The following is an 11,649-nucleotide window of genomic DNA, read 5'->3' as shown; positions in this document are numbered from 1 at the left end:
GATTATTTTATCCTCAATTCTACATGAGTTGGCAGAATCTTAAATTTTCCACATTTATTTTAGATAAATGCCTCAATTTACCTACAAAACAGGAATAATAAGCTAATGTTTTCCCTTTAGGAAAATGATTATATTCAAACTAATATAATATTTTAAGACGACAGACATAGATAACAGTGTTGGAATCATGTCATGACCTTAGTTTGCTATCGCATAAAGCTATTAAATAAAAGAAACAAAGAATATAAAAAGTTTATTCGTTACTTATCTCTTTTTAACTTTAATACAAAGTCAGATTTTAAAAGTTGTACAAAGCAAGCCAAAAACACTTTCTACACGCGTGATCAGCTTTCCTATTTCTTTTCCTGTACATACTGAGACGTTTGCCTTTGCTAATAAGGAATGCCAAGAGTGTCCATCACCATTTGAATAGCTTTCAGAGGATTCATGATTTCTTCCAAGTTATCTCTTCTCAACACCCAATCCGGTTTAAGTCTATGAGAAGAATAAAAACCTTGCATTAATCCAGTTCCTCTCTTAGAAGACTCACATCCATCGCTTTGTCTTAACTGAAATGTAGTCCCTCCTGGACGCATCACCTCCCTCACAGGCCCTCATGCAGGTGGGAGGTTTCATGCTATCACCGTTTACGACTTTAGACTATTTCTCTCCATCTTCCTTGAAGGATGATCCTGGCTCCTTTGGAGCTCAGGCTATTCAGCTACCAAACCCCAGGGTTTTGTCTATAAACCTGGTTCCTGGTCTTCCCTCAACTCCTGCCCCATCTCAGAACTTCAGCAGCCTTGTAGCTAAAGAGCCGACCCCTCACCTGTCCGTTTCCGCCCCCTTTCCTTTAGGTCCACTCAGCACACCCCCCGTCACACAATCACAAGATAGCCACTGTCATCCTCAGAAAGTGCCCGGCCACCAACTGCTCAGTCTGAGCCTTCCAGCCCGAACCACCCCTTGGGGTTCATCCACGCCCTTTGACTTAATACGTCCATGGCTCACAGCTGCCCCCCACTGTGGTGTCCACTTCAGGGGACCTCAGCACGTGCCTGTCACCTAGCACAGTGCTGGTCTCCTTTCCCTCCCATCTAGCTTGGGTCCCTCAGTATAATCTCCATTGCAAATGCCGTTAACGCTATTGTTGCTCTTCCCTATTGAATGCAACTGGAAAGCTCTATGTGGATTCCAGGTTGAATCCAGGTATCTGCCTTCTCCATTCCTGCACAGCTGGACATTGCTAAAAAAACCTGCACAACCAGGCTGGCTGATTTTATGCCAAGGATTGAAATTACCTAGAAATTGCTTCCTTTCTCATTCCCCAAGATGACTGTTTTCTTCTTTCCAAATGTCCCGTCCACACCCTCCCGCCTCTGCTCCTGAGTTAATGTCTACAATCTCCTTCTTCACTGAGGACACGGCATCACATCCATTTTCCTCACATGAATCCCGACCACTAAGTGCATTTCCAGCTTCCTGTTCTTTCCAGTGAAAACTCCGAACATCTATTAATTGGGGGGGGGGCGGTCAGAGTGGGTATATATACCCCTACCGTGGAACAGCACTCTGTGAAGTAAGAGATGCAATCTAAGCCATGCATCGACATGGATGAACCTCAAGAGCATTACGCTAAGTAAAAGAGTCCCGTTACAAAGAGCTACCTCTGTATGATTCCATTTATGGGACAAAGCAGAAAAGGCAAAACTAAAGGTATTGAACTCACATCATCAGGTTCCAGAATCCAGGGGTTAGTGGGAGAGAACTGACTGCAAGGGGGCACAAGGGCACTTTGTGGTGACAGAAATATTTTATCTCAGTGGTAGTGGTTTCACAACTGTATACATTTGGCAAAACTCATTAAATTGCATACCTAAATAAAGGGTACATTTATACTGTTGGGAGTTTTACCTCAAAAAACCCTGACAGTGTCAAAAGGGGAGAAAAAAAAAAAAGAATCTACTCATTCATATGTTAATAGTTTTACAACGTAATTCGTATTATAATATGCCAAGTCCTTAAATAAAAACTGTATGTAGAAATAGTTCCCATTAATAATTTTAAGCAGACTATTTTTATGTTATACTGTAAAACATGCAAGAACAGAACCAATTTACAACTATTATACAGTTTATAATTATGAGTAATTATAAAGCTAACTGCTGTATAACCCAGGTCAAGAAATAGTGCATTGTCAGTGGTGCAGGATTTATACCTAGTAGACAATTGTCCAGTCATAGAAAGGAAGGAGAGAGAGGGAGAGAGAGGGAGGGGTGCTAATGATTCCTGCATCTAATTTATGTCTTTAGACCATTTCCCTAATTTATATCTCTAGACTGTTTCTTCTGCCCAGAACCAGAGAGCAACAACGAATGTCCTTACAAGAGACACAGAGGAGGGAGAGGGAGAAGAAGCCCTGTCAAGACTTAGGCGGAGGACATTGAGCTATCCAGCAACAAGCCAAGGACACTTAGCCGCCAGAAACTGGACGAACCAGGGAAGGATTCCACCCCAGAGCCTCAGACCAGGTGAGGCCCTGCTGACACCTTCATTTCAAACTTCCAGTTTCAAGAACTGTGAGAGAATAAGTTACTGGTGTTTAAGGCCACTAAGTTTGTGCTAATCTGTTACAGCAGCTCTAGGTAACTAATACAAGGTCAAAAAGAACTTCTCTAGGAGGAGAAATTTCAGGCATCGGGGTGATTATGCGAGGAGTTGGAGGTTGATGTTTTGGCCACCAGAGACCTTCGCCAGCTCCCCAGTAGTGCAGCTTGTCCTACATGGAGGGGAAAAAATGATACGGCAAAGCTTATTCAGAGCTAATTATCAGCCTTAGCACGTACCTTGTTAATACCAGGAATTTACCCAATAACCACTAAATACTCATAGCTGCAGTGTTATTACTTCATTAACTGCTGAGATCGATTCCTTTAGATTTACCAAAGATTTTCTTCTTGTTCACATGCTGTTTCTCCATTGTCAAGCACAGTCTCTTGCTCATAGTAGGTGCTCAATAAATGTTTGCTAAGTGGATGAATGAATGAATGAATGAATGGTGACACAAAACTACAGGGTACATTTACTGCTCACCTTGAAACCATTCTGGTTCTTACAGGTGTTTCTGGAATAAAGGAAAGGCTCATAGAAGATTTCTTCTTTTGTTCACAAAGGATTCTTTCAGTATTCACTTTATGTTTATGAGCTGTAAGTTTGTAGAGACTATAAATACGGTCAACAACTTTGGACCTACTTCGAACATCCTACAAAAGAAAAGGTGCATTTATTAAACTAATAAGAATTCTGTACCCCTTCTATGCTAGCAAAATCAATCATAGTATACAAACACTATGCAGTAAATTACAAGCTTTTAACAATAAAAAGCCGAGCTCTCCAAGTTCAGCAGTTAGATTGGCTTAAATTATGAATTTATAAGACAATTATGAAGAAGGCAAATATTCAAAAATTGTACACTTAACTCCACGCTAAATAAAAAAGCAAACATTAAAGTCAATATACCTATTATACATGGTTACCAAGTCCTGTGAATTTTACCTTCTTAAAGTTTCCAGCATTACCCACTTACCTCTGCCTGACGTGACCCCAGGTCAAGTACAGTCTCTTGCCCAGACCACTGCGTGTCTACACTTGCCTCTTTCCTTAATGGTCTCCCTATACCCACATGCTCTCCCAAATCCATTCTTCGACCAGCAGCCAAAGTGATGTTAAAACTTAAACTGGAACGTATCTCCTTGCTTAAAATCCTTCAGTGGTTTCCCACTGTTCTCAGGATAAAGGCCACAGTCCTATCATGGCCTGCTGACTGTAACTCCTGGAGAGGATACTCAGAGGCCTCACCGGAGAAACACTTGTCACGTCTTTATGTCACAGCAGGGGGATGAGGAGTCATGCACATCTGGATTTCTACCTTGCTGGGACAGCTGTTGCTTCTCTCAAGTACATGGGAGCTGGTTACTCCTAGGGCTGTGATTAATTCTACTTCTAGAATTCAGCTTCTCTGACACATAAGAAACAACTCATATCAGCACAAAAAGCAGGTGTGAACACACGCAAAGCCCTATTTAAGTTGGGATAACCGCTTAAAAGTCTTGGACTTAAGAACATGTAGGGCTTCCCTGGTGGCGCAGTGGTTAAGAATCCGCCTGCCAATGCAGGGGACACGGGTTTGAGCCCTGGTCCGGGAAGAACCCACATGCTGCAGAGCAACTAAGCCTGTGTGCCACAACTAGTGAGCCTGCACTCTAGAGCCCGCGAGCCACAACTACTGAGCCCACGTGCCACAACTACTGAAGCCCGTGCGCCTAGAGCCTGTGCTCCGCAACAAGAGAAGCCACCGCAATGAGAAGCCCCTGCACATCAACGAAGAGTAGCCCCTGCTCTCTGCAACTAGAGAAAGCCCACGCACAGCAACAAAGACCCAACACAGCCAAAATAAATAAATAAATAAATTAATTAAAAAAAAAAAAAAAGAACATGTAAAAATAACCTCAAAGGAAAAAAACTGATGAATACTTACAGAAGCTCGATTTGTCCTCTTCAGTAAAACAGCTAACAAACAACAAGTTTTTGTGAAAATGCTTCTACTCTTGTCTGCAACTTTGTCACCAGGCTTTTCTTGGTACATCTGCAGAAGCTCCAGCAGTGTATCTACACAGTTTTCTACATCGTAAACTGCTGAAGTCGTTTTCTCATACTGGAAGAGAACAGAACCAAGTTACGAATTATAATAAACACAGACACTGGGCTGGCCAAAAGGTTCGGTCGTTTTTTTCCGTAAGATGGCTCTAGTAGCGCTTAGTTGTCTTTAACTTCATTCAAAACAATTTTGTTAGATTGTATATGGCAGCTGTCATATCAGCGTGCATTTAAAAAAAGACTAATCAAAATTGATGAATTTTTGTGTAGTTATTTTAATATTGAAGATGGAAGAAAAAAAGCAACATTTTCAGCATATTCTGCTTTATTATTTCAAGAAAGGTAAAAATGTAACCGACATGCAAAAAAAGATTTGTGCAGTGCATGGAGAAGGTGCTGTGACTGATCAAACGTGTCAAAAGTAGTTTGTGAAGTTTCGTGCTGGAGATTTCTTGCTGGACAATGCTCCACGGTTGGGTAGACCAGTTGAAGTTGATAGCGATCAAATCGAGACATTAATTGAGAACAATCAGTGTTATAATGCGTGGGAGATAGCCGACATACTCAAAATATTCCAAATGAAGCACTGAAAATCATTTGCACCAGCTTGGTTATGTGAATCGCTTTGATGTTTAGGTCCACATTAAGTTAAGTGAAGAAAACCTTCTTGACTCTATTTCCGCATACAATTCTCTACTTAAATACAATGAAAACGTTCCATTTTTAAAACAAATTGTGACGGGTGATGAAAAGTGGATACTGTACAATAATGTGGAATGGAAGAGATCGTGGGGCAAGTAAAATGAACCACCACCAACCACACCAAAGGCCGGTCTTCATCCAAAGAAGGCCATGTTGTGTATCGGGTGGGATTGGAAGGGAGTCCTCTATGATGAGCTCCTTCCAGAAAACCAAACGATTAATTCCAAGAAGTACTGCTCCCAATTAGACCAACTGAAAGCAGCACTCGACCAAAAGCATCTAGAATTAGTCAACAGAAAACACATAATCTTCCATGAAGATAACGCAAGACCGCATGTTTCTTTGATGACCAGGCAAAAAGTGTCAGAGCTTGGCTGGGAAGTTCTAATTCATCTGCCGTGTTCACCAGACATTGCACCTTCGGATTTCCTTTTATTTTGGTCTTTACAAAATTCTCTTAATGGAAAAAAGTTCAATTCCCTGGAAGACTGTAAAAGGCACCTGGAACAGTCCTTTGCTCAAAAAGATAAAAAGTTTTGGGAAGATGGAATAATGAAGTTGCCTGAAAAATGGCAGAAGGTAGTGGAACAAAAGGGTGAATATTTTGTTCGATAAAGTTCTTGGTGAAAATGAAAAATGTGTCTTTTATTTTCACTTAAAAACCAAAGGCACATTTTGGCCAACCCCGTACTTTAGAAACACCAACCAAAAAGGAAGCCAGACGTGATTAGAAGAGGTTCTGCTGTTCTGATACAGTGCAGTGTACAGGCTGTCAGCTCTGGGGGGAGATGGACATGAACCCTCTACCACTGACCACACGCTGGTCCTCGGGCGAGGACCTTACCTCCTGTAAAGACGATTATCCCTTCACTACAAAATGGGAAGGATAATACCATAAGAACCACCTTAGAGGATGAATGAGAGGACTAAATTAAATGATGTATGAAAAGCACTAGCACATAGTTAGCAAGGCCTCAACTAACTTGCTGTTATTAATATTATAAAAACAGGAGAAATAAATCATAAAAAATTATAGTTTCTATGTACAGTTATGTTAACAGAGTAAACATTCCCCCCCGAAGACTCTGGCACATAGTAAATGAACTTTAACTCGGAGATCTGAGTTCTAATGATGAGCAAGCATAAATCTAACTTGCTGGGGGAGGTTTCTTGACCAAGGAACTCTTCAGTATCAAGACGGAAACTACCTTGGCGACGTTAAGCAAGACCTGCACAGCGTATCCGATGACCTCCATACAAGGAACACTACGGTTACAGCTTCGGATCAAGACAAATATTTTAGAAATTGCTCCACTCTGGGCCATATTCTCACAGCAAAGTGAAGACAGTCTAGTAACTACGTCTGAAAGGGGGGGAAAAAAGAGATACATTCACAGCAACAAAATCAGTATCATATTATTAAATTCTTTGTACGACACATTTCTAACCTTATACAAGACATTGTTAAAACAAACTAACCCAGGTGCTTTAGAGCCTCAAGAATAGCGGAAAGGTACTTGTATGTCAGAAGATAGTGCAGGGCTAGTGCGGTTCTGTGGTAGAGCTTGTTTTCTTCTCGAATCTCCCTGTTAACACACTGAAGTCTCTGTCGAATGGCTTTAATTTTTGTACAGTCATTTTTCTTCCTCCAAGAATATCCTCTCCATAACGCCTTAAAGAGACAAACCAGTAACTTTAAGATTACAACCTCTGATGTTGTGGACTTAACATCTACATCTACTTCCCCAAAGTAAATATTTTCAGTAAAATTATATGATGTGATCTTTGCAACTTTGCAACTACAACTTCAATTCAGGTTCTAATAAATAGCAAAAGCAATTTTTCTAGGAAGAAATACATATAATATTCCTGTATATAAGTTAAAGCATCATTCACTGGCCAAAGACGGCTAAATCTATTCAAAAGGCCAAAATACATTTGTGTCTTTCAATCATCAACTTCCTCTATGGAATGTGAAAATAAAGGGCTTAACGATGAAATTATGGTAGCATAGTGTATATGAATTATTCTATTGGCTAATCTCAGCTTTTTTAAATGAGCATGACTGTGCTTTTTAAAATGTTAGATATTGGGGATTCCCTGGCGGTCCAGTGGTTAGGACTCGGCACTTTCACTGCCATGGCCCGGGTTCAATCCCTGGTTGGGGAACTAAGATCCCGCAAGCAGTGAGGTGCAGCCAAGAAATAAAATAAATAAATAAAAATAAAATTCAATAAAACGTTATATATCGTGTAGATGAATTGCAAACCAAAGTCTTGAACTAAAATCATAATATTTTCAGTTACCTGAATTTTAGTGATTCTATTATTAATTTTTTCCTGCTTTTTACGGAGGAGAAAACGGCATACGGCTTTCTGTATTACTGATGCAGCCCTATTTTGCTGGCTCATATGTTCTTGATCTTCATTCTGAATTTTTATGAAGCTATGTTTCTGAAGAAACCTCTTATGCTGTAATCTTGCTCGAAACCATCTCTGTTTAAAACATATGAATAGTTTTTTTACTTCAGGTTTCTTAATGAAATAAATAGAACATTTATTGAAATATCTTTCAACCCTCCCCAGTGGCATTACATTTCCACTCTAGTTGGTGCAGAAAATTCCAGGCCACAGTGGGTGTAAGTGTGTGTGTGTGTGTGTGTGTGTGTGTGTGTGTGTGTGTGTCTGAGAATTTAACCCTGCACAATGTATTCCTCATTTCATAATTGATATAAATCTTATCAAGCTGTATATTATTCTTCAATATTTTTTTACTCAATATTTTATATGTTAGTATATTAACATATACTGTACAAACAGGACTCTTATCCAGAATACATAAAGAACTCTTATAATCATTAAGAAAAATAAAACACTCAACAGAAAAATGAGCAAAGTATGTGGGAAAAAAATTTCAAAAGCATACCATACACAGATAAGAATTTGAATAACCAACACAGAGGAAAGATTTTTTAGAATTGCTAGAAATCATAGGAAATCCAAACCAAATATGAGATATAATTTGCCATTCATCAAAATGACAAAATCACAAAGTCTTGTAATGTCACGGGTTGGCAAGGAGGTCGAGAGAGAGACGGGTGTCCTGGGTGTCGCTACATGGGGGGTGAATGGGTACAATGCACCAGAGGATAACCCACAGCCTTAGTCCTGAGCCATAAAACGCAACTTACCTCTAAGCCAGCCAACCACCCTAACGGCTACATGGCAAAAGCTAAATACTATATAACTTTAGCAGGGGTATTTGGAAATTGTTTATGAAATATTAAAAAGTTTCAAACAAAAATTATGTCATAGTTTTACTGCGAAGGAAAAGCTAACCTGAATACAGATGGCTGAGTTAACCTGTTTATTATTAGCATTCTTCAGAGCCCTGTGAAGTCTGTACGCTCTTTGAATTCTAAGAGCAGACAGGTGACAAAAGGCAGCTGCTGTGAAGTGAAGAAGCCTCATTTTGGCTCTCTGTTCTAAAATCTAAAGGAGAGAAAAAGATTAACAACCGAATAGTTGACTCTTAAGACAATCAACCAATGTTTATTTTTGTATATCCTTAATACCAAATTATATAAATTAGCAACAGTAAACTAACTTGTAACTATTAAAATTACCTACATTGTAACCTGAAGTAATTATACTCCTTTACTATACAATACTTTCAATGGTGTAACCCCTAACTGAGGGTGTAGAAAGCACAATTATATTGGGGGCACTTCACTCAAGAATTTAACTAGACTACCCAAGGGCAGCTAGATAAGGCTTTGAAGGTACTAATTATAGTGGGAGAAGTCTAGGAATAGTAAACTGAGAAAGGGTTAGAGAGCTCCAAACAGAACCGTTGAAGATGGTGATGTTAAATCGGGCAAACATTTGATCCGACTTCTCCAGCAGTGGTCTCGCCACATCCAGCACAAGACTTCTGCAGCAGAAGCTCCCTCCAGGGAGGGGCCTTTAGCCTTTAGAGTTTCAATTTATACTCAGTGAACAAAACACAGAAGATTTCTCCTTTAATTTAATTATTTTCTGTTTACCACTGCTTCATGTACTGGATGCCCAGAACGTCAAGAATTCCCTAGGGAGGATTCTCTCCTGCTGAAGGTGTGGAAGTTATCAAAGGAATGGTCCTACAACCCCTGAGAGAGTTGCTTGGTGGTAGCAAAAGGTGACTTGAATAACAACCTCCTTCACGTGTGGGGACGGGGAAGGGGAAGCTGGGACGCAGTGAGAGAGAGGCATGGACATATATACACTACCAAATGTAAAACAGATAGCTAGTGGGAAGCAGCCACATAGCACAGGGAGATCAGCTCGGTGCTCTGTGACCGCCTGGAGGGGTGGGATAGGGAGGGTGGGAGGGAGATGCAAGAGGGAGGGGATATGGGGATATATGAATACATATAGCCGATTCACTTTGTTACAAAGCAGAAACTAACGCACCACTGTAAAGCAATTATACTCCAATAAAGATGATAAAAACTTAAAAAAAAAACTCCTTCACGTGTGGAGCCCTCCTCACACTTCAGTTCCTTTGTTAAGATTTATTACATGAGAAAAGTTATTTTGCATTTTTGGTGAGCATCTATGGGAAATAGGATCATAGAACAGAAATCTATGGCAACCAGTTGATCTTGTTACATGGGGCTCTTCAGAAGCTGAATACATTCTACTTAATGGTTATATCAGTTCTGAAATTATTCTCCAAAATCTCAAATTTCTTAACACAATTTAACATCAGGTATTTCCACTTCATAAGACTGAGATATCCTACTTAAAAATACTTACCCTTTTTCTTACTAACCAACCACGCACCAGTGCTTGTAGAACAACTGTAGATTTTTTTAATTCAACATATTTTATCCTTTCACACTTCCCAGCCTTCCTGGCTCGTATGTATCTTTGTATGGTCAAAGCAGCTGATTTCTGCTGGAGAAAGACCTGCCTTCCTTTATATGCTCTGAAATTTGCTTGGATCAAACAAGCAGCTTGATGTCTCTATAAAGAAAAATTTGCAAGTGACATTAATAGACAGAAATAATAATTCAACCCACTGGAGGTTCTGGAATTTCTCAATGAAAAATAAGATAGTATAATTATGATTTTTTTTTTACATTTTTAGTTTAAGAATGTCATATTTCAGAGATTTTGAAACCCACAGAGGGCTACAGCTGAAAATGAAGTTTTTATGAAGGTGCAAACCAGGGACCATAGATACCTGGTGCTTTTTTCCTCCCTTCCTCTTGATACTTTTCATTGTGAATGAGCAAAGGACTAGTATTACTACAGGACAAATGCAATTAATACAAAAGCTAGCTACACTCTAGAGAACAGAATGGGTATTATAAGCAGCTGTGAGGGAAGCTGTCTGCTGCTTCGAGAACCAGTGTACTCCCAGCACATCTTAGAGTCCTCAATTCTAGAACATCCTGACAATCAAATTCCAAGACACAAAAAATATCTGGATTGAAATGAAAACTAGGTTTGTTTTACAACATAGACCACCCCCACCTACTAGCTGAGTGACCTTGAGCAAATCCCTTTATCTCTCCAGACCTCAGTTTACTCATCTGTAAAATGGGAATGCTGATAATAGCTACCTCACAGAGTTATCATGAGGATCCGATTAGTTAGTAAATATATAATAGAAGGTGTAATAATAATAGTGTGTATATAATCATACATAGTGAATATGAACATCAAAATTTACAAGTAAAATTTTAATTTTGATTTCTTTAATAAAAGACCATAGGTACCACCATTGTTCTAGAACCAATGTTAAATATTTTAAATAGATTACCAAATGTGGCTTAAGGAGTATGTGCTGACTCATACAGACAGGATACGCTACATCTATTATGAGTTTCTTCAAATAAATCACTTCAAACTTGGGTTTGAGAATATGTTATAAAAACAGATACACAAACAAAAATACAAATAGTATTTTTATGAGTGAATATAATTTTTAATTGACTGCAATGATGTGTCTAAAGCAAATGTATACTTAGATCTTTAAATCATGTTTTGTTTTCTGTTTTTTAAAGTAGTTCTTTACATATGAACTGTTTTTTTATTAACACCTACTTTTGTCATTAAGAATTGCTCATGAGCTGTTCTTCCAGAAAGTACAGCTCTCCATTTTCTCTGAATGATGATTGTTGATGCTCTCACGTTCAAAAACCTAAAAAGTGATTATTGGAAAGCAATTTCAAATTAACTCATTTAGTAAGTATTCATTGTCAGCCCCCTATAAATACTAGAGGAGAAAGAAAATATAAGAAAG

General features: G+C 39.1%; 1 protein-coding gene across 3 annotated transcripts in view; it reads right to left on the bottom strand.

Moving 5' to 3' along the window:
- Window positions 1-236: 236 nt before the first annotated feature.
- ASPM (assembly factor for spindle microtubules) overlaps window positions 237-11,649 on the bottom strand; it is a 58,637-nt gene continuing 47,224 nt past the window's right edge. For all 3 annotated transcript variants that reach the window (XM_081225684.1, XM_081225683.1, XM_081225685.1), the window contains 9 exons: window positions 11,451-11,547; window positions 10,155-10,364; window positions 8,697-8,849; window positions 7,665-7,853; window positions 6,838-7,030; window positions 6,567-6,721; window positions 4,538-4,714; window positions 3,094-3,263; window positions 237-495 (listed from right to left, as the gene is read on the bottom strand). In XM_081225684.1, coding sequence (XP_081081810.1) covers window positions 393-495; window positions 3,094-3,263; window positions 4,538-4,714; window positions 6,567-6,721; window positions 6,838-7,030; window positions 7,665-7,853; window positions 8,697-8,849; window positions 10,155-10,364; window positions 11,451-11,547 — 1,447 coding nt within the window. In that variant the 3' untranslated portion in view covers window positions 237-392. The remainder of the gene's footprint in view (window positions 496-3,093; window positions 3,264-4,537; window positions 4,715-6,566; window positions 6,722-6,837; window positions 7,031-7,664; window positions 7,854-8,696; window positions 8,850-10,154; window positions 10,365-11,450; window positions 11,548-11,649) is intronic.

The sequence above is a fragment of the Mesoplodon bidens genome (assembly GCF_964165515.1).
Source record: "Mesoplodon bidens genome assembly, chromosome: 2".
NCBI lineage: Eukaryota > Metazoa > Chordata > Mammalia > Artiodactyla > Ziphiidae > Mesoplodon > Mesoplodon bidens.
This window is presented reverse-complemented; position numbering and strand designations above follow the sequence as displayed.